This window comes from Heterocephalus glaber, unplaced genomic scaffold (assembly GCF_053883595.1).
Source record: "Heterocephalus glaber isolate CG9 unplaced genomic scaffold, H.glaber_assembly_v1.0 deba00001446, whole genome shotgun sequence".
Classification (NCBI taxonomy): domain Eukaryota; kingdom Metazoa; phylum Chordata; class Mammalia; order Rodentia; family Bathyergidae; genus Heterocephalus; species Heterocephalus glaber.
Window position 1 is genome coordinate 9821819 of NW_028258298.1, and position 22832 is coordinate 9844650.

At 43.4% G+C, this 22832-nt stretch overlaps 2 protein-coding genes across 15 annotated transcripts in view; one reads left to right on the forward strand and one right to left on the reverse strand.

Annotated features, from left to right (window-relative positions):
* Siral1 (SIR2 antiphage like 1) overlaps nucleotides 1-3285 on the reverse strand; it is a 49869-nt gene extending 46584 nt beyond the window's left edge. For 5 of the 10 annotated variants that reach the window (XR_206006.2, XM_021242815.2, XM_004862592.2 and 2 more), the window contains exon 1: nucleotides 3186-3285. The gene's annotated coding sequence lies outside the window, so the exon portion shown is untranslated. Of the gene's footprint in view, nucleotides 1-2434; nucleotides 3151-3185 lie in introns of those variants that run through there. The other 5 variants (XM_021242816.2, XM_087214308.1, XM_087214307.1 and 2 more) reach the window with 5 other exon arrangements.
* Nucleotides 3286-3297: 12 nt separating this feature from the next.
* Nucleotides 3298-22832, forward strand: part of Rpusd4 (RNA pseudouridine synthase D4) — a 45733-nt gene continuing 26198 nt past the window's right edge. For 2 of the 5 annotated variants that reach the window (XR_002388789.2, XM_021242814.2), the window contains exons 1-6: nucleotides 3298-3541; nucleotides 3907-4072; nucleotides 5531-5732; nucleotides 8913-9006; nucleotides 9082-9226; nucleotides 9666-9763. Coding sequence is in view for 3 of the 5 variants with exons in the window: in XM_021242814.2 (XP_021098473.1) it covers nucleotides 3353-3541; nucleotides 3907-4072; nucleotides 5531-5732; nucleotides 8913-9006; nucleotides 9082-9226; nucleotides 9666-9763 (894 nt within the window). In the remaining 2 variants the exon portion in view is untranslated. Of the gene's footprint in view, nucleotides 3542-3906; nucleotides 4073-5530; nucleotides 5733-8912; nucleotides 9007-9081; nucleotides 9227-9665; nucleotides 9764-10292; nucleotides 16465-22832 lie in introns of those variants that run through there. The other 3 variants (XR_206005.4, XM_004862588.4, XM_004862586.3) reach the window with 2 other exon arrangements.

The following is a 22832-nucleotide window of genomic DNA, read 5'->3' on the forward strand; positions in this document are numbered from 1 at the left end:
ATGTTCTTCGACTAAGCTATATCCACAGCCCCCTAATATTTTTTCTATCTGTTCCCCCCCAGCCCACTTAGGAAATCTTAAGGATTATTCAACACCATTCAATGTTCAACAAGGTCAATTCCAAATATAAATATTAGCTCAGTGGCATACAGTTAAATTTGGGGAACTGGAGTACAATCCAGATTCTCTGCGTCAATGCTAAACGCATTTGACTTAAGTCTGAAATAAATTCCACTGTTAAAGTATTGCAGTGTCCTTCGAAAAATCTTTGTTTCACAGGAGTTTTAGAGCTGTAAAGATCTAAATGACAAAAACCTGAAACTCAAATACTTGCTCAAGTTCATACCAACTGAAACAGGACTAATCCCCAGGCCTCCTGGCTCCCAAAATTGCACTTTCTGGGACACCCCAGAGTTCCTGCTAATTGCTTCTTTGAATCTAAAACCATAAAACAAAGTTCAAGTACTTCCTGCTCTTCAGGGAAATAGGATCTTTGGTTAATTTGCAACTAGAAAATCATTGAGGAGCCACAACTTATGCAATTAATCAACCTTAAATTTATGAAACTTAAACATAAGTTCCTTCATTCCTTGTTTGTGTTTGTGAAATACTAAGACAACCTTTCTGTTCTTGCACAGAAGAAAATATCCTTAAAAGCAAACTGTCAAGTTCTTCTTTAAATAACTATGTCGAGGGCATATATTGTAACATCAAAATCTATATAAATATATGCCACATTTGAAAAAAGCTTTATCCTGTAACAAAGAAGACCCACTAATGGAATTTCTTTCCTTGTACTGAGCAACAGTTCAGACAAGAGGCATCCTCAACTAAAAAGACAATGTGAGATTGGTGCAGAAGTAGAAAAAAGAAGGGCCTGGGGATATACACTATCTCAGTGGTAAAGTGCTGCCTTGCAATATGGAAGGTCTCAGGTTCAATACCTAGCAGCAGCAGAACTCCCCTCCCCCACCCCTTAACACACAAGAGAATCAATGCCTAAAATAGCATCCAGTGAAGGAGGAAGAAGGCAATATAGAGATTTTAAAAAGGAAAAACAAACGTGATATTTGCATAAATTCTTTACACTTAAGCGGGCAGCTCTTAAGTACCAAGAGGCTCATAGGCAAAAGATTAAGGAAGTTGACTGAGGCTATAAAATAGTAACAAACAAAACCTTTGAATTCTATAAATTTTTCTTGCAAAGTTTCAGCAAGAAAAACCAAAAAGTTCTTTCTTCAGAAAAGAGTGTTTCTATTCTCACACACTCTAGCGTGTGCGTGCCTTAGCTTAACCTGAAACCCAAGTACACAAACTGTGTGTTATTAGCAATGACATCTGAGTTGGTCCTTCATTTTGTTTCTTGACACAGACGGCCTATTCTGAAAGTGTTGTTTCTTGAATGCCATTAGAAGTGAAGGTAGGAAGAGGTTCTCCCAGCACTATCACCCAAACCATAAAAGTCTTGTACCCAAAATAGGCTTGCATTAATCTGAACTTATTCCTGATGTCTAAGATTCACAGTTCTTGGAAAAGGAGCCTTCTTGTAACTAAGTGACAAGCGACCTACAACTGTCTAGTGAAACTAGAACTGGGGTTCTGGAGCATATCAGTAAAAAGCACTAGTTCTTTTAGGATGGAATATCTCAAATTTTATAGATCTATGTCCTATATGTGAATGGGGGGGGACGACGACAGGAGAAACACGGCTAATTTCTCAATATTCTTTGGAATTCTTTGCATTTATGTGCAGATCACCTATTCTGTTACATAAACAACTTCTTTCCAACTCTACAAGTGTATTTACCACTGCTTTCATTCTTCAGGTTAAAAAACTGACAGAAATAGGGCACTTCAGTGTTCAGAATCATCTAACATGTCCATGATGCACTTGAGCCATCTAACAAATATTTGTGAGGTTACTATGTGCTAGGTATGAGGATTTAAAAAAAATGTCACTGGACTCAACGTCAGCTACGAACGGTAGATCTTGACGTGGATAACTCGTAACTCAAACTCAAATATTTGTACTCTGTAGGGGGAAAAGACCAATGAATGGGGCATGATTTCACTACTGATCACCCAGACTCTGGCATCTCAGCTGGTTTCCCTGCTACCCAACTCTTTCCTTTTAGATCTGTCTTGCATTCGACTGCCAGATTCATTTCTAGAACTCTACTTTCAAAGAGTTTCAAGAGAAGCTTCAAAGACTGCCAACTACCTATCACATGTAATTTAAACTCTTCTTCAACTTAAGTCTTCTTTAGGCTAGCTCCAACTGTTCAATTTTGTTTCATGCTCTATGTGCCTCCTTCTGCCAATTCCTTTTGGAGCAGTAGGACCTAAACCTAATTCAACTACTTTAATTCCTCAGGTACCCCATGTTGTCCCTCTACCAGCAGTACAGATCCATTAGTTCCCCAGGCTTTATTACCTTTTTTAAAAAAGGGCACTGCAAATCCCAAAGCACTACATTACCATCTCAAACTGCTGTTCATCTTCCCAGCATTTCCCTGCTGAAATGAGAGGGAGTCGCTTGCAGTTAGGGCACAGGAGACCCCATTTCACGTCTTTTAAAACAGAGCGAGAGGCTTTGGGGCAGGTGCAAACTATAAAGAGGAGAAGGGATAAAGAAAGCAAAACCATAAGGGGATCTGTTGTCTGCACTATGAAGCCTTTTCCTTGGCAAGAGCAGGGCGACCCCAAGAAAAGAATGCTGAAGCACAGAAGGGACCAACTGTGCTCCTTACGGAGGAATTAAGATTCCAAGGGCTTGAATTAACGAAGGGGCCACCATCCCTGGCAGGACAGAACAGGTTACAACAAGAAACAAAGAGGCTGGAAGTCGGAGGGCGAGGGGCAGAAAGGGCAGAGATCCGGGGATCAACGGAGGTTAAATATAAAGAAACAGGAGGGGCCACGATGAGTCCCTCAGGGGACTGACCGAGGACGTGGTTGTGAAGAGGGACTAGGCAGGTGCCCGGGAAGGCTCTGGGGCGAGCGTCTATGTAGCTTTGCTTCTAAGAGGGCGCGGGGGTGGGGAGATGTTTTTGAGTGGGGTTGTGTTCCGTAGAAAGAATCGCTTCCCTAGGCAGTGCTGTCTCAGAACGGAAATCCTGGGGAGGCGGAAAACATCGACGAACCGGCATTTCCCAGCCCCAGCCCTGCTTCCCTAACACACTCACCGCGTCTCCTCCAAACGCCACCGCTCCAGCTGCAGCTACCGGTCAGCGCAGCCGCACTGAGCACGCACCGCCCACGTGACACACCAGGCCAGCCCGCCTGTCTCCATGTGACCCACAGGTCCCCGCCCCCGCCCCACGTGGTCGTGGCTCGCCCCTGCCTTGGCAAGATGGCGGCGCCCAGGTATAGTGCACCTGTCCTCTGGGTCCGGGGTACCAGCCCGGTTTTGAAGAGTCTCTTTACTCTTGACTCAAAGCCATTTTGTTCCACCGCTGCTGCATCCAGGCCCCTGAGTGCCCAACAATTAGCGGAGAAACTCCGAGCCCAGAAAAGGGAACAAAAGACGAAGAAGCAGCCGGTGAGCCGGGAAGGACCATAATTCCCAAGAGGCAGTGGTTTCCCAGACGGGGGTATGGTAGGAGGGTCCTCTGACAGCAAGTAACTACCAGTGGGGGATATACGGTGAGAGGATGAGGAGACCCTGGAGGGGAGACGTCAGTAGGGTTTCAGTGTCTTTCTGTGGCTGAGTCTTTGACACTGCCGGCTCAGTCCTAACCGCAGCGTGCGTATGCAAGTTAAGACACTACATGCGCTGTCAAATTACTCGAGAAAGGCATGAGTCCGGGTTGCCAGATTCTTACCCAGACCTTAATGAAGACCTTCGTCTCTGCTCTCCATCACTTTCTCACCAGGAATTTCCCACCGGCCCTTCTTTCCCACTAGGTGCCCACAACCCCTGTTCAGCGGAGGGTGCAAGAACTAGTGCGGTTCACACAGCAGTTGCAACGAGTTCATCCCAACGTTCTTGCTAAGGCACTGAGCCGAGGGATTCTCCACCAGGACAAGGACCTTGTGGTCATCAATAAGCCCTACGGTCTCCCTGTCCATGGTAAGGACTCTGGTTAAGGTAAAAGGACCTGCTGCTCCTTTCTGCTATAACTGGGGGGAACCCTGGAGCATAACATGAGAGACACTGTTGCGTTCAAATTAATTAAAATCTTGTAGAGTATTATCCTATGTGAGGCATTTCCAAGGACAGACATAAAGAAAACTCGCCATTTCCAAACATCTGACAGTAGTGATTCCTGGAATGCACTGGGTACAGACAAACCACAGGAATTGCTTTTGAGAAATGCAAAGACTGTGTGCTGTTAGTCTTCAGGTTATTTTCCACCAAAACTGAGGATAAGCCAGGTATGGTATCATGGGCCTATAATCTCAGTTACTTGGGAGGCTGAGTATCAGGAGTTTGCAGCTTGCCTGGGCAATACATTGAGACCTCTGGCTCAAGAACAAATAAAAGTTGGAAAGAGGAAATAATATGTAAGAGAAAATGAGGGATGGAGAGGGAGAGAGAGAGAAAGTGGTCTAGTTTTGGAGTATACCTAACAAAATCCAAGTGTCTGGAATTTAATGGAAACTCAGATATCTTTGAATAAAAGTTGTAATGATAAGGGACAGTGAAGTTAAGTCATAAACAACTGATAGAAAAAATACATCTGTGAAAGAGTCACAGAAGGAGAAGGAATATTTCAGCTAGAAGAAGGTAATGCTTCAGGGGGAGATATGAAAAAGATTGTGCACAAAGACAAAGCAGGCATGGCCAAGTGCTTTCCACTTTTTGATTCTCATAATAACTTCTCATCTTAATATTTTCCAATGAGATTATAGTATTTCCCAGTTATAGTATTTACCTTTTATGGATGAGAAAACAAACTTGGAAAGGTAAGTAATCTGTCCAAAATCAAATGGCTAGTTAGAAGAGTACAGCCCAGGAATGTTTAACCTCAAAGCTAGTTCTCCTTTTTTTTTTGGTATGGGGATCGAACTCGGGTCCTTGTGCTTTCGAAGCAGGTGGTGAAACCACAGAGCTAAGTCCCCAGCCCAAAGCTAGTTCTCTTAAATGCTCTTCTTTAATGCCTCAGAGGGTGGTTCATAGTCCTGCAAAGTGTGTCTGAGGAGAAAGTCACTGGACAGGGTTTCTCAAACTTTAATTGCATATGAGTCAGTTGGGCAGGTTATTAAAATACATATTCTGGCCGGGAATTTAGCTCAGTGGTTTCACCACCTGCTTCGAAAGCGCAAGGACCCGAGTTCGATCCCTGGTACCAAAAAGAAACAAAAACAAAAAACTAAAAAACCAAAAATACATATTCTGACTTAGTAGTCTAGGTTGGGGACCTGATTCTTTTTTAGCAAGCAAGATCTCTGGGCATACTAATATTGTTCCTCCCTGTCACTCTTTAATAGTACAACTTTAGAAAACATTGATGATTTTATATGTAAGATATATTTCCCATGGAAAGTTCTTTGATGGAAACTTCAGACTTGTTTTTTCTTCTCTTAGGTGGCCCTGGAGTCCAGCTCTGCATCAGTGAAGTATTGCCCATTCTGGCAAAGATGTTTCATGGCCATAAGGCAGAGCCCTTGCATCTGTGTCACCGGCTAGACAAGGAAACCACAGGTGTAATGGTGCTGGCTTGGGAGAAGGAAGTAGCACATCAAGTTCAAGAGCTATTTAGAACCCGTCAAGTGGAAAAGAAGTACTGGTATGAGGCCCATTCATGGCAGTAGAGGTGGTGTAAACAGAGGCATCTCTTTCATTTGTTCATCTGTCATACAGCAGGAACTATTAATAGAAAATAGTCATTCTTAATTATGGCTGTACAGCAGAATTTTCAAAATTAGTTAGACAAGAAATACATGATTTCATTCCTATGCTAAAATAATCAAATAATAAAGATTAAGCAAAAAGCCCCTGGAGAATCTACCCACTCCCCATTCTAGTTCCTCCTTTTGAGGTAGCAACCACTGTAAGCAGTTTGTTTTTTACCTATGTAGTCCTTAATTCATTTACACGCATCTAATACAGTATCTGTGTATCTAAACACAGACAGACACACACACAAGTAATCTGTCCAAAATCAAACAGCTAGTTAGGAGAGTACAAAGAGTGGAGCCCAAGAATGTTTAACTTCAAAGCCAGTTCTCTATCTGTAAAATACATTATGCAGTTTACATTCTACTTCTCCTTTCTCCCTGCACTTAACTCTGTGTCTTAGGAATCTTTCTATGGTAGTGCATATAGATCTACATCAGTTTTTTAAAAAATAGTAGAGTCAAAAAGAAACTCTTTGTTCTGCATCTGTGCAGTTCCCTTCCTCAGAGGCAATCACTGTTACCAGTGTCTTACGTATATTTCTAGGGTTATACTGGAATCATATTATTGTATGACTGCATATTTCATTTACTGCTTTATACTGTGCTGCTTTTGCATGGATCATATATTTTGGAGAGTGTTTTGTGTAGTACATTTAGAAATGTCTCCTTGTAGCTCTGTGGTACTATACAGATGGATGTTTAGCTAATTTCTCACTTTTCAGAACCTATGGCAAAGAATGTGTGACTATATTTGTCTTAGTCCATTTTCTGTTGTGATAATACCTGAGCCTACATAATTTATGAAGGGAAAGAAGTTTATTTTGGCTGACAGCTCTGGAGGATGGAAGTCCCAAGAGTGTGAAGCTGTCAAGGACTTTGTGTTGCTTCCACTCAGGGCAGAAAGTAGAAGGGCAAGGGCAGAAGAGAAGCAGGAGAGGCAGCCTTGCTTTTATTTGTTTATTTTTTTAAGTTGTTTTTTTTTTGGTACTGGGGATCGAACTTGGGTCCTTACGCTTGCGCAGCAGGCGGCAAAACCACTGAGCTAAATCCCCGGGCCCAGCCTTGCTTTTATAACAGCCTGTTTATGTCGTAATGATTGAGTCCCTCAAGCCAGAGCTCATTCCTTTGAGAATTAGGCCAGTTGCACCAGGGCAGCATTCACCCCTCTTAACAGCTTAGTAACCTCGTAAAGGTCCTGCCTCCCACACCAACACAATGGCAATTCAACGTCAACATGAGTTTCTGCAGGAATAAACTACATCTAAACCATCCAAAATGGCAGTATTTTTATTTTTTTATTTTCCGGTGCTGGGAATTGAACTCAGGACCTTGCACTTTCAAGGCAGGTGCAGCACCACTGAGCTAAATTCCCAGTCCAATAGCAGTTTTTTTAGTGTAAATTCTTACCGGTGGAATTGCTGGGTTGAAGCGTTTATTTTACCTTTTATCTAGTTTTCTCTTGTATTATTATTTTCAATTTAATTCATAAATATTTATATTTTAGATGTTAGTCCTCTTTGTTTTACAGATTTTATAGGTACTTTGTGATCTGTGGAGCCCTTTAAAAATCTATATGCTTAAGACCCACCCGCAGATTCTGATTTATAACTGGTGGCTGTGGAGATTGGCCTCTTTCTCTCTCTCTCTCTCCATATATGTGTATGTATATGTGTGTGTGTATATATATATATATATATATTTTTTTTTTTTTTTTCTTTCCCCCCACCCCCAAGACAAGGTCTCACTATATAGTGCAGGCTGGCCTTGGACTCACAGCAGTCCTCCTGCCTCACCCTCCCAAGTGCTGGGATTTCAGGCCTGCCTGGCATCTGTATTTTTCAAAAGCTCTACAAATGGGGATTGGGAATGTAGCCCTGTGGTAGAACAAATGTTTAGCATATGTGAGGCCTGGGTTTGGTCCTAGTGCCACCAAAAGGGTCCACAAATGATTAGGATGTACAGTCAAATTTAAGAACCACTATAGCAGATTATGATCAGAGGGTCCCTGTCTTAGTTTTTTCTTGTCACTGAGACAAAATACTCATCACCTGCAAATTTTGGCTTATAGTTTGTAGAGGTTTCAGTCCATAGTCAACTGGCTCCAAGGCAGAGCAGCATGGCAGAGGGGCATGGCAGAGGGGAAAGAGCTTATGGCATATGAAGTAGAGTGCAATCGAGGGTGGGAGGGAGACAGACCCTTCTAGGCCATGCCCCCAGTGATTTCCTCCCAGCAGGCTTCCCCTCCCAACATCACATTTAGCTATAAACTCATCAGTGGACTAATCTACTGATGAGTGTCACACCCCTATGATCCAGTCACCTCCCAGAGGCTCCACCTATAAGCATATGAGGTTTTAGGGGGATATCTAGATATAAATTATAACAGTCCTCCACAGTCCTCATGATTTTCTTGGTTTAATGCTTAGTCTGAGAGCTGGCTATTTCCTATAAGCCTCTCTTTTACTTCTAAAAGCATGCTTGTGAATTGTAGAATATTTAGGGGCAAAAGAAAACAATGATAGATACATAATTAAAAGAAAATTAGGATGACATGTTTTTGTATCTTTTATTTTTGGTTTTTTGAGACAAGGTTTCACTATGTAGTTCAGGGCAACCTTGAACTCACTGTGTAACCTAGGCTGGCCTCGAACTTGTGGTCGTCCTCCTGCCTCAGCCTCCTTATTGCTGGGAGGCATGTGCACCACACTAGGCATCTTTTTAAAATAATAAAAGATAGTGGGTTCTGATCATATACTAAATGAATGAACAAACAAATGAATGAATGAACCCAGTGAAACACAGGACCAGTCCTGTCCTACTTGCCAGGTAAGTAAAAGAGGAAGGAACTATGGGGAAAGAAGTCACAGGAACCATAGCCACAACTAAGTAACCCATTTCAGATACCTTTTGTTGGCAATCTACCTCTCATCATATCACAGACAGGCATAAGAAATTGCAAGAAATGTTCACATTAGTGCTGAAGGTCTAGTATCCTCTAAAATGGCCAAGTCCCAGGAGATCCTCTCAGACTTCTATGGCTAAAGTAGCTGTGTGCATGTCACCCCTAGGGCTGTCACTGTGCGTGTCCCCGTGCCCTCGGCAGGAGTCGTTGATATCCCCATCATTGAGAAGGAGGTGCAAGGGCAGCAGCAGCACCACAAGGTGGGTGAATGCCTCCAGGAGGCCAGGGTTTCTCTCCTTCCTCAAAAGTCATATCTTGATTTTACTTGGCTTCAGATGACACTGTGCCCGAGCTACCGCATGGACAATGGGAAGATGGTGAAGGTGCGGACCAGCCGCAATGCCCAGATTGCTGTAACTCAGTACCAGGTGCTCAGCAGCACTGTGTCCTCTGCCCTCGTGGAGCTCCACCCTGTTACTGGTAAGGGTGTCCGCAATCTACAGTAAGGTGGTTTCCACACTGTCCAGGACCTCATGCTGGCCTCTGCCCTTGTTCTGAGCTCTGGCCTGTGAGTGGGCTGAGGGTGCGAAGTACTCCGGTAACCATGGTAACCATGTGCTGATCCGAGGGATGCTCCAGAGGGATGATTGTGGATAGCAGTTGGAATACCTTTATTTTAAAATGTACACAGCAATTCCTTTAAAAATTACCTTTTGATCCAGCAAATCTGCTTATATTATATCCAAAAGAATTAAAAACAGATATTTGCACACCTGAGTTCACAGCAGCATTAGTCACAATAGCCAAAAGGTGGAGACAACACAAATGTCCTTTGAGGGATGAACAGAGAGACAAAATGTGGCAGATATGTACAAAAGAACATTAATTTCATAAGGTTTTTTTCTCTCTGTTTCTTAAGGAATAAAACATCAGCTTCGAGTTCACCTGTCTTTTGGATTGGATTGTCCAGTCCTTGGTGATCACAAGTACTCAGACTGGAATAGGTTGGCTCCCCAGGTAATACTGGTATACAAGTAATAACCCAGTGTGCATCAGAGTAAGGGAGAGAGCCTGTGATTTCATTTCATTAAACAAAATGACTCACCCTCAAGTGAGTCATAACAAATAGGATTGACTCCAAATATGGTATAATACTGGTAATCTAGCTTTTGGGAATTCAGAAGCAGTTAATTATCATCCTCATGGACTGCAGAATCTCCTAACAAAGCTTTACTGCTTCATGTGTTTGGTCTTAGATTTTGTTAGGGAGCTAATCTTTCTGAAACTTAAAGCCACCTTTCATGCTACTCTATGAACCATGGTGGAATCTTTTTTTATCCTTTGATATTTCAACCGTTTCTCCTGAAAGGCCAGAGCATCGGCCAATAAAGAGCTTCTTTGCTATGGTTGTTTTTTCCTGGGTTCCAAACCCTTCCTAGATGTGTCCCTGAAGCAGGCTCTCCATTACTGGGTCTTTCAAGATGTTTGTGTGCTGAAGCGTGGATCATTGGGCTTGCCTTCAAGGGTCTGTCTTTTCTTTGTGTAGAAGCTTCCTATTGGCACCCTGAAGAACCTGGGACTGAAACAGTCAAAGGCTCGCTACATCCCCCTCCACCTGCATGCCCGGCAGCTGATCCTGCCTCCCCTGGGGTCCAGGAAGGAGGAACTCCAGTTGGTCTGCAGACTTCCTCACTTCTTTGTACATTCCCTGCACCGCTTGGGTTTAGAGATGCCAAATCAAAATGAAAATGAACACAATGAAGCCAGGCCGCTGGGAGCACAGTGAAAACTATTGGGCAGTTTGGCCTCTAAACTCTTAGCTTTGTTTCATGGACGTTTCTAATGTCTCACTTGGTACAGACGCCAGGAGAGCCAGGTGGGATAAGTTGAAGAGACCCAGCTGCTTCCGGACTTTTAATGGAGAATAATGTCTATTTACTGAGAGTTTGGCCACCCTGTAGGAAAGCCTGCTGGCAGTCTCCTGGACACAGGGTCTCCGCCAAGATGGAAGTGAGCCCAGGAGAAGGCATATTGGGGCAATAATTGGAAAAGGAGATCTAAAGCTAGACTCTGGGCAGAAATGTTTTCATCCAACAGGAAAGCATTTGAGCTGTCTGGTAAACACCGATACAGTGGACCCTTGACTTACAAACTCAATTCATTTACAAGGGCTGTTGTAACTCAGATTGATCAGGCTCCTCTACACAGCCTTCAAAGTCTCTCTCCTGTATAATTTTAGGCCACACTTTTCTTACAGGCAGAGCTCAGTGTTCTTAGGCATTGGCCCAGGATTTTCAATTAACCCTATACAGAAAAGGATGTTGTAATGTTCCTTCCAGAACTCTTAAGGGTTAAATCTGTATCTGAGACCCATCTCCATGCAAAATGTCCAGCTTTTGAGTCATAACTCAAGACTTTGGTTGTAAGTTAAAACTAAAATTCTGGTTGTGACCCAAGTTGTTCGCATGTCAGGCTGGTCAAAACTTGAGGGTCCAATGTAGTTGGAAGAAGCATAACAGTTAAACACAGATCATGGGTCCTGAGTTCGATCCCTGGTACTGGAAAAAACCAAAAAATACAGATCATGCAATCCTTTCCATAGGAAAACAGTACGTATAAATCATATCTGTGGTTTTAAGCATCCACTGGGGGTCTTGGAACATATCCCCGTTGCAAGCTCCTCAGTGCTAGGTTTTGTGTTGGTTGCTGAGCTGGGAGCTACCAAACTGGTGACTTTTGGTGTGTGGAGAATTCCTAAGCTACCCTGGGATATTAGGTCTTCACACTGGAGATGAGCAGATGTCTGCTCTTCAGCACCTTCCCAGACCTCTTTGAAGCCAAATTCAGCATTTTCATGCACACATACACCCCAAAGAGCCGCCTTCTGTGTCCACTGAGTCATGGGTTGCCTAAAGGCCAGAACAGCAAACTTAACCCTAACAGAGGATTTAGGGGTGGTTTGAATCATAGGATAGGCTATATGATTTTAGTTAATCCAAATAGGCTGAACTATTCTGATATGTTTTTGGTCAAAAGGCAGCTTTAAAAAAATAGCTACATTTGAAGTAATTTTTATTTATAAATATGAAATACGTCTTTTAAAATTGAATAGAACATAAACTCACATACTAGGTTATGTAATCTACATGTAATCAGTTGCCATCTCAGCATCGGTGGGGAGGATATCCCCGTGGCCCGTCATCCCCAGTCAGAGAGGTCTGCATTCAGATGTGTAACAGATAACGTCCAGGACCAGACCTAGTTTTGGGGCGCCCAGGGATGACTGCTGTGAATGTGTAGGGATGGCAAGGGGTAGGGTCTACTTACTAACCTAGACCACTTGGCACCAGGGTTAGGACCTGCTCTGTTTGGGCTTCAAGCCTGGTGGGAAGGATAAAGGAACCCACTGTGTGCCAAATACTGCTTGATGCAGAAGTGAGCAAAACACTGATGTTAAAAAGTGAGCACTCAGGGGCGAGGATTTAGCTCAGTGGTTCCACCGCCTGCCTCGCAAGTGCAAGGACCCGAGTTTGATCCCTGGTACCAAAAAAAAAAAACCCAAAAAAGTGAGCACTCAGCCAGGTGTAATGCCAGTACTCGGGAGGCAAAGGCAGAATTGAAGTTCGAGCCTAGCCTAGGTAAGCTAATGACTTAGCCAGAGCTGTCTCAAAATAAAAAATAAAAAAGGGTTGGGGATGTAGCTCAGTCCAGAGGCCCCGAGTTTGATCCCTAGTGTTTAAAAAAAAAAAAAAAGATCACTCTTCAAGATGCTTAGGGCAGGGGTCGGCAGGCATTGTCTAAATAGCCACGTAGCAAATATTGGACTTTGCAGCCCCTGTCACACCTGTGCCATTTAGAATGAAAATAGGATGTATATCACTGAGCAAGACTGTCCCAAGGCAATTTTGTTAATGGATTCTGCAATATGTAGTTCATACAATTTTCATGTCATTAAGTGTATTAGCTCAAGCTGCCATTTTTCACCATTCTGGAGGCTGGAAGTCTAAGATCAGGGTGTGGGCAGGGGGAAGGTCTGGTGTTTCTTTTTTTTTTTGAGACTCATTACATAGTTCAGGCTGGTCTTGAGCTTATGGCAGGCCTCCTGTTTCAAGCTCCCAAGTTCTGGGATTACAGGCTTGGGCCATCACACCTGACCAAGTCTGGTTTTTCTTGAGGTCTCCCTGGGTTGCAGATGGCCACCCACTGTGTCCTTATCAGGAGTTTTTCTGTGCATGTGCATCCCTGGTTGCTCTTCCTTTTATACCCACTAGCCAGACTGGCTCAGGGCCCTACCATTGTGATCTCATTTGACCTTAATAATCTCCTTATAGGCCCTGTCTCCAAGTCACATTAGGGCCTTTAACATATAAAATTTTTTCTTTTTAAAAGTTTTATTTAACATAAGAATTTGGGGGGGACCAGGGATTTAGTTCAGTGGTTTCGCGGCCTGCTGTGCAAATGCAAGGACCCAAGTTCGATCTCCAATACAAAAAAAAAAAAAACTTTGGGGGTGAGAGCACAGTTCTGTTTGTAACACCAAGTAGTATTACTCTGATCTCCCCAACCATTTATAAAATGTAAAGACCATTTCTTCATTCATAGTGCAACTGAGGGAACAACCTATGTAAATGCTCTAGCTTCATTTTAAGCTGACTTTAAGACACTAATTTCAGAGGTCATGCTACTGAGCAGCATGTGATTAGTCCCCCATCAACTTCGATGCCTTTGATGATAACAGAAGCCTAGGTGACTTCAGGGGCTTGAAGGACATTTTTGCTGCAAGCACTGACTCTTGAAGTTGGCCTGTGAAAGTATCGGATGGTGACTAAAACAGTGAAAGGGCTTGGCATCTCTTTCATGTTGTATCCATCTCCTTTGCTGCTTTCACATTTGGGGAGATTTCTGCTCAACTCTGCATGTAGATGTGTTGGTCCCTGAAGAAGTGTTTATCCAGGACTTGATAGTACAAGACTGGTTTACCCTCAACTTAGTCTCTTCTCCCCTTTCAAGGCTGAAGACAGCAAGATAAGAGTAACTAAGATATTTTCAAGATTTACAGACCATCAGGACCTTGGGGATTTCCTCCGAACCTACTGCCAGGTTTCCTTACTTCCTATTCCGGGTCTCTGGAAGGTCACCTAGAAGTCTCCAGTTATCAGTCCTTTCAGAACCTAAGCCTCTCTTTCCCCTTTGAGTGAAAGGGGCTTGAAACTTAGGCTGAGTTAAGATGGTCTTTGTTGGCAGTAGTCCGCCATCTCATTTTGCTGGCATTCTGAGTTACTTTTTCCTTGTGCCAACAATTTGTCCTCAATTCATTGGGCCCCTTTTTGAGCAGTGAAGTAAACAGACTTGGTGTTACGGCTTGTATCTAGATGTCCCCTCAAAGCCCTGTGCAGTCATTAGGGGGGCCTTTTAGAAGTGGCTGGATCTAAATGTGTTGCCAAGATCAAGGGTGTGTGATTACTAAATCAGTCCACTGATTGGTTTGGCACTTGCCCTAAGCCTGGTAGCCTAGATAGAATAAAAGAAGCAGGAAGAAGCTGCTAAGGTGGCTTGGACTTGCTTCTTTGCTACTTGGTTGCTTTGCTATCTTGTTCCAGCCATGAACTATTTCTCCTCTGGATGCCCCTCTGCCATGCCACCCTGCCTTAGGACTAGCCAACTAGGGACTGATATCTCTACAAACTGTGAGCTAAAGAAACCTTCCTTCCTTTAACTTTGGGTGTCGGGTATTTCGTCTCAGCAATGAGAAAAAGTAACTAAAACACTTAGATTCAGTAACCACAGATCATACAGAAACGTGGTGGGCTCTATTCAGCCCACAGGCTGTACTTTGGTTGTTGTTCCTATCTCTAGTAAATCATGCTTCTCAAGATAAAAGGACAAGACTGTGGCACCTAGGAAATATTAATTGACTTTGATTTAGGGAGACAGATGAAGAGAGCTTCTGGTGTAGTGGTAGTTCAGAGAAATCTCAGGTACTCAGGTAACTACCTCCAGGGCCCAGGAAGTAGCCCCCATGCTGTGGGATGGATCCAGGGAGGACTGGGGCTAGGGACTGGCTAGAAAGAGGTGGAGCTGCCTGCATAGCATTGTGGTGGTTTGGTAGGAGTAAGGGATGATGTTTTTCTGTTTTATTAGGCCTAAAAAAAAGGATTAAATATTTTTTTGCTGCATCCTGGGCTGGACTGCCTGAGCAATGGTTGCTGCTGGGTACAGTTATCTTTGATCATTGCAAGTAATCTAAGGAATTGTACCCCAGGTTGGTGTGACCTGGGACACTGAGGATACAGGGCAAAGGAGCTTGGAACGTGCCTAAATGAACTCCACCTATTTTGAAATATCAATTACAGCCCATTAAAAGAGTTGATGTAGTACTAAGTCATATAAGTAGGATAAGAAAATGGGTTTTTTTTTTTTGGTACCGGGGATCGAACTCGGGTCCTTGCACTTACACAGCAGGCGGTGAAACCACTGAGCTAAATCCCTGGCCCTGAAAATGGTTTTTCTTAAGATTTGTTACCAAATTTCTACATGCATGTGATTTAAAAATACTGTAAAGGCTTATAAGGAAAAAGAGCGGTTTGTTGCCCATATGGGGCTTTTATTTTTAGCTCTTTCTGAAATGTCTGTGTACCTCTGGTAAGTGCTTATACTCACGAAGCTGGAGGGGAGCTAACCCAGGCACCCTCTGGGAGCAGCATCTCACTTCCTAGACAGGTGTTTTCCAGGCTCCACATGCCCAGTTTAGACCCATAAAGAGCTTTCTTGGTCTTCAGATCACACATGTTTTCATGTTTGATAACTGGATTTCTCCCACCCTGGGGTCCTCACTCACTTTGTTTCCATGAACTCTTTCATGTCTCCTCATTTGATCTGTCAGGCTCCTTGAAGGTTCCTACTGTGTAGGCACAGAGCTTCATCTTTGCATCTTGCCACATCGCAGGTGACCTCGTGGCAGAGCTGGGTCAACTTAGAGACCTCTGCCTGTGTGCATCTGACTCTGTCTCTGACCTTGATCTCCCCTTGAGCTCTAGATGAACATCTGCTTGTGGTTATCTCTCCTTGGGAGCTTCCCAGTGGGTTCCCTGCATCATGGCCAAAGTGCTTTTCACTTCTCTCCAGGACTGTTCCTCCTCTTCTGTCACCTGTCTTAGTTAAATGCTATCACTGGCACCCTGGATATCACCCCTCTTCTCCCTTGCACGTGCCCCCAGATCTAGTTAGTCACTATCTTTGTTACCTTGTTCGTCACTGAGACACAATACCTGACACCCACAACTTAAAGAAGGAAAAGTTTATTTTGGCTTACATTTCAGTCCACAGTCACCTGGCTCTGAGGTAAAATGGCATGGCAGAGGCACATGCTGGGGGAGAGCTGCTCACGATATGACAGACAAGAAGCAGAGAGTAAAGGAAGGAGCTGGGGCGGGCAGTAAACCTGTGGAGGTCAGATGGGAAGAATGAGGCCTAATTGGCCTCCTCAGCTGGCATTGAGGAAAAAGAGCACATACAAGGGTGCTAACGTGCTGCAGAGAAAAGTAAAAAGACCTGAGGTTAAGTTGTTTGCCCTTACTGTGGAGGGTGGGAGACAGATAAATCCTGTGGAACTCTTAATTGCTTGTGCCTGTGTCTGAGTGAATAAAGCCAAGGTGTGCCAGTCATTTGGCGCTCTGTGTCGAAGGGAGCCATGAGCCCTCTGACCCCCCAAATTATAACCTGTTTCTGTGTATTTTTCATCTTCATCACCGCTTGGTCAGGTTCGAGCTCAGCTTGTAGGCTGTTTTCTACATAAATCCTTCCAGGTCACACCCACAGTAACTTGCCTCCTCCAACCAGAACCTACCTCCTAACTGCAAGCCAGCTATATTGCCACATGATCCAGTCACCTTTCAAAGGCCTCACCTATGTGTGCATGAGGCTTTGGGGGACATCTAGATATAAACATAGCATTCCAGCCCGGCCCCTCAAATGTTCGTGCACATCTATGTGCAAAATGCACTTAGTCCATTTCTAAGAGTTACTAACATTTTAACATTTTCAGCACTGCTGAAAATGCCAGGACCAAAGTCTCTGAGACTCAAAGCAAACTCTTAACTCTGAGCCTCTGTAAACAGCAAAAGAAAGTTAAAAACTTCTAGCATAGAATGCTACAGGATAAACATTCCCATTTCAAAAGGGAATAGGGGATAGAAAGCAATGGGAACAAAGCAAAACTGAAACCCAGTAGGGCAAACATTAAATCCTGTAGCTCTGTCCAGCACCCATGGCAAGTTGTGGCTATGAGATGTGAACTTTAAAGGGCTTGGGTGGCCCTGCCCCTATAGCATTGCTGGTATTTTAGCTCTCATGGTTTCTCCCTTGGGCTGGCTTTGCTCAGACATCCCATGTTCCTGGCTTCTCCAAGTTCCTGGGGTCTCCACTGTGCTTTTGGTTTTACTCTCACACCTTCACACTCTGCCCTCTCAGGGTCACACTCCCTGGCCTTCCAAACCTTCAGAAGTCTGGGTGGAAGTCTTCCTGACCCCACAAGCACCATGTAGATGATGCCAAGGGTCAGCTGCCAGCTTGAGCAGTAGCTAGGCCTTTTTGGGCCATTGCTCCGGAGGCCTCTGAATGTCTGAGCACTGTCAACCAAATCCTGGGGAACAAATTCTCTAGCCTGCTGCACTGTCATGGAGCATGATGCCCTGGGGCTCTCTTAAAGCAAAGTCTCACTTTTGCAAGTTTGAGCCTGCAGAGAGTGGGGCCTTGCTGATTCCTGACATGCTCTTAAACTGTCTTTTCCTATTGTCCTGATCCAAAGTACTTGGCTTCTTTTTAATGTTAATCTTTTCAGCAACCAAGCTCACCTCTACCTCTTTGTAGATGTCTTTTCTGGCAAAACAGAAAATTTAAAATGGGCCTTTTGCTCTTGATTTTCAGTATAAACTTGGCTAAAAGCCTCCAACAGTATTCATGCCACAGCCCCAACATTGGGCTGCCTTGAAATTTCCTCTGCCCGATGAATTAGTCCTCTGTCCTTAATCTCAGTCTCCCAGAAAATCTCAGGACATGAGCAAAATGTGAAAAATTTTCTGCTAGACCATAATACACATGGTCTCAAGTCCAATTGCCAATGGAGTCCTTGTTCCCATCTGAAACCTCTTGAGCCTGGTCTTTATCATATTTTAGTCCATAGTCAGCTGGCTCCAAGGCAGGATGGCATGCCAGAACAGTGCTGCTTAAAGCATGGCAGACAAGAAGTAGAGAGTGAAGGGAGGAGTCAGGAGGAGATCACACCCCCAGTGACCTGCCTCTTTTGACTAGGCAGACCCTGCCTCCTAACAGCAAGTCAGTTATATTGCCCCCATAACCCAATCACCCTTCAGAAGCCCTGCCTAGAAGCACATGAGGCTTTGGGGGAATATCTAGATATAAACCAGAACAGTCACTAAGTCCACCCCAGTTCACTCTAAATCCCTTCTTTTAAAATTCACTTCCCTCTTTAATCCTGCAATCTCTACTGAGCATTAGCATCACTGTTTTCTTTTCTTTTGGTACCAGGGATGGAACTTGGGACCTTGAGCTTTCGAGGCAAGCAGCAGAACCACTGAGCTAAATCCCTGGCCCCCTAAACCTGCTGCCTTTGGCTATCTGGCCTGCTTTTAGGCAGAAGGGGTAGAGGATGTGCAGAAACTTGCCCATCTGTGCTTATGCAGAGTGCACTGTGTGGATGTAAGTAGTGTTTCCTCCAGTGGGGTGCAAAGTCTGCTTGCTCAATGCAGTGTGATTCCAACACCAGCTACCCAGATTTAGGCCAGATGTCACAAGCTAAGAGCACATCCTTCTAAGGACCATCCTCACTTCAGATTCTACTTGGCAGGTCTGAGTTCTCTATTCTCTTACTCTTCTGATCAACTGGCTACAAATTCAGAAGTTCTTAAAGTTCAGAAGTTCCCTCAGGTGTGATCATCCAGTAGAATGATTCCAGAGGTCAGTAAAGTGCTAAGCTTATGACTACAGTTTTATTATAGCAACAAAATGATACAAAGCAGGTCCAGCCAAAAGAAGAGATGCACAGGGTGAGGTCTGGGAAGTCCTAAGCATGTGCTGTGTCTTCTCCCTGAGAAACCAGGGCATATCATTCTCCCAACATGGATGGGCATCACCAGCCAGGGAGGTCACCCAAGCTTTGGTGTCTAGAATTTTTATTGGGGTTTCATTATGTAATCATGATTGAGTATTGGCCACTGTAACTGAACTCAGTTTTCAGCCTGCCTTGTCCCTAGTGGCTCAGGCCTCAACTCTCTATTCATATGATTGGTCTTGGCATGCTAACTCCCTCTGGAAGGTATTAGGGGCCCTAGTAGCATGAACCATCAGAGGCATCATGAATAACAAAGATGCACCTATCACTTGGAAAACCCTAAGGATTTAGAGGCTCCCTCCCAGGAGAGTTCTTTATTATACAACACTCCATTTCTCTTCTCCATCTCCAGTTCATTTAGTCTTCTCTTCATGTCCTATTAGGGATTTTTCACCTTGCTGCCTTTTGAGTGACCAGCTTTCATGGCATTCTGCATAGATGCCCTCATCAGCTGAAGCCTTGGGGTCCTTTTAGGTGAGAAGCCTTGGGCCATTTCTTTTCACCCTTTTCCTCACACCTGACTAGGCACATTCTTACTTCTACTGGCCTTAGCAGGGAACGGACCTAATATGGTTACATAGTAAGCTGAAGTTCTTTCTCTGGTATTTTCATGATTTGTATATACACATGTACTCACATCCCAGATGTGTCTCCATACTCCTGAACCCACACTATTCACATCCCTTCTCTCTAACTCAGCTGCTTCACACCTACTGGGCTGTTGGCTCCCCTTAGCCCACTCTATGGAACTCTTCAGTGGAAAGTTACAAATGCTTTGTGACGGTAAACACAGGAGGCAGGAGACCAGCGAAGAGGCAGACACAGTACTCCAACACAAGTGATGATGGCCTGGGTTAGGGTGGAGCATGCAGTAGTAGAGAGGTTTGAAATACAACTTGGGGTTGCCAAGGGCAGAACTGAGAGTGGATTGAGAAGAGATGAGGAAGAGAACCAAGGACAACTCCCCAAGGTCTGTTTGAGCAGCAGAGTGGGAGGTGATTTGGCAGTAAGTGAGGGATGGATGCGTTCGGAAGCTGCCTTTCCAACCCCACACAGCTGTTGTCACACCTTCATGCAGTCACAGAGGACAGAGGATGCTCATTACCCTGGTGCTGGGAGCATGCCACCATCTTTATTACTCGGCACTTAACCGCTTCACGTCTCAGTCACTTCCTATAATTATATGGCCTCCTCCTGGCCTGTGAGCTTCTTGCAGGCTGGCACCATGGTTTTCATCTTTGTGTCCTCGGACCCCAAGCCCCACACCTGAAAACCCTTGCAAAGGCACTGAGAATCAGAGGGTCAGGCCTACCCCTGAGAGAAGCTAAGGTTCTGGAGCCAAGCAGTCTTGAGTTCAAATCATAGCTATGCTGCTTTATTTGCTAGGGCTGTGGATTGTTCATTTAACTTGTTTGAGGCTCACCTGCAAAATGAGTATAATAATAGTACCCATATTAGCCAGATATCCTAAGGATTAAAAGAAATAATTCATATTCAAGTTTCCAGAAGAGTTCCTGACAGAAGACTCAAGTCAGTGTAATAGTTTGAAACATACTAACTTGCCATTTAACAAATATCTTTATTGAAGTATAATTCATGTATCATAAACCTCATTCATTTAAAAGTATATCCATTGGTATTAGTATATTTGCAGAATTGGACACATCACCATGATCTAATGGCAGAATATTTTCATCCCCATAAAAAGAAATCCCATACTCATTTAACAATCACTCCCTATTCCAGTGATGGTGAACCTTTTAGAGCCTTCAATGATAACAAACAACCTGCTGTGGCATCATGCCATGGGTTTGCCACCACTGTTTTCCCACAGACATCCAGTCACAGCCAGCTACCAATCTATTTTCTGTTTTTATGGCTTTGCCTATTCTGGATGTCATAAATAGAAGCATACAACATGTAGTCTATTGTGACTGGCTTCTTCCACTTAGCATAATGTTTTTGAAGTTCATCCATGTTGTAACATATATTTCTTTTTATTATGAAAAATATTCAAATGCAGTCATAGCAAATTTTATCTATTCATCAGCTGATGGTTGTTTCCACTGTTTGACTGCTGCTGTGAACATTCATTTGTGAGTTTTTAGGTGGATGTATGCTTTAATTTCTCTTGGGTGCACAGGTAGGTATGAAACTGCTGTGACACATGGCAACTCTGTTTAACACTTTGTAGAACCACCATCCTGTTTTCCAAACTGGTTGCACCATTTTATATTCTCAGCAACAGTGAGGGTTCCAATTTCTCCCCAACACCTGTTATTACCTGACTTTCTGATTGTAGCCATCCATGTGTGTGTGAAGTGGTTTCTCATTGTGGTTTTGATTTGTTATTCAGTGATGGTTAATGATGTTGGGCACCTTTTTGTGTGTTTGTTGACCACTTATATATCTTATTTGAAGAAATGTCTATTCAAATTCTTTGTCCATTTTAAATTGATTTTGTCTTTAGTTATCAAGTCATAAAAGTTCTTTATATATTCTGGATAATAGTTATATGTCAGATATATGATTTGTAAATATTTTTCCCTCTTGTTGCTTGTCTTTACTTTCCTGATAATATCATTTGCATCATAACATTTTTAGTTTCATTGTAGTCCTACTTATTTTTTTTTGTTGCTGTGTTTTTGTTGTCAAGTCTAAGAAACCATTGACTATCTAAAGTCATGGAAATTTAATCCTATATTTTATTATAAGACTTTTCTAGCTTTAGCTCTTACATTTAGGTCTATAATTCATTTTGAATTGATTTCTTCTATATATAGTATAAGGAAGGTGTCTGGGTAGCCACTCATTTAAGAACCATTTGTTGAAAAGACTGTTCTTTTCTCCATAATTTTTTTTTGTAAAGTGACATTTTTAAAGTTCACAATGGATAGAATATAATTTTATAAGGTATGATTTCTTTTTTTTACAGTATTTTTTTTTTTACAGTATTTTGACTGCATTTTCTAGGTTTACCACCAGATGACAGCAGTCCCTCAGAGTCTGCCTCTTTCAAGCTTGAGCTGCCCTAAAACCAAGAAACAGGTTTTAAACAACTATCAAGCATGGAATTCACCTCGGGTTACTTAGTGACTTAGCCAGAAATTGCTTAAAAAATAAAAAGTTTAAAAGGGGGGGGCGGGGCGGAGACTGAGAATATAGCTTAGTGCTAAGGCCCTAAATTCAATCCTCAGTAACAGGAAAAGAAAAATCCCTCCATAAGAGTCATTCTCTGGCTTCCTCTAACCTCTTGATAAACCTGACTTTGGCTGCTCCAGGGCTGTGCATATTGATCAGGCCCTTTTTTGATTGAGCTCAAACCTGGATTTTTCTGCCCTTGGTGGAGGGTAAAGTAGTTGGGGGAAGCCATGTTGTAGGTTCTTGAGTGAATTTAAAATAGAATTTGATTGATACACAGTCAGTTATAAAAGCACCACAGGCTCATTCTACAGAAATGTGAAAAGTGTCATCAAGCTGTTCTTGACTATCAGAAGCCTTAGAGGAACACACATTTGCCCACTCAGGGGTGTGCAACTTCGTTAAAAATGTCAGCCTCCCTAGTTCTTGGCTGATTTAATTGGGGCTCAGTGTTGTAATGAGATGCTTTCTTTGTTGATCAGATGAACCAGTTGATAGTATTATTTGGACTACATAAAAATGGGTAGATGAATTATTATTCAATAAATAATGGGGAGAAAATAAGGGTGACAAGTTTGCAAGCTTCTGTTCCAGGATGCATTTTTTTCTCTTCCTCCTCCACTGCTCTTGAGCGGGGAAACTCCTCCAAGGCAGCCTTGGTGCCCTCTCTCCCACCCTCCCAGCTTCTGCCTGCAGGATCCTCTGTTGCTCCTGAAGCCCATCTGACAGGCATTGGGAGCCCTCAGTTCACTCAGGCCTCTTCACTTCCCACCTGCATCCGTGGAGTCTGGAGCCCAGCATCAGTGTCACTTGCTC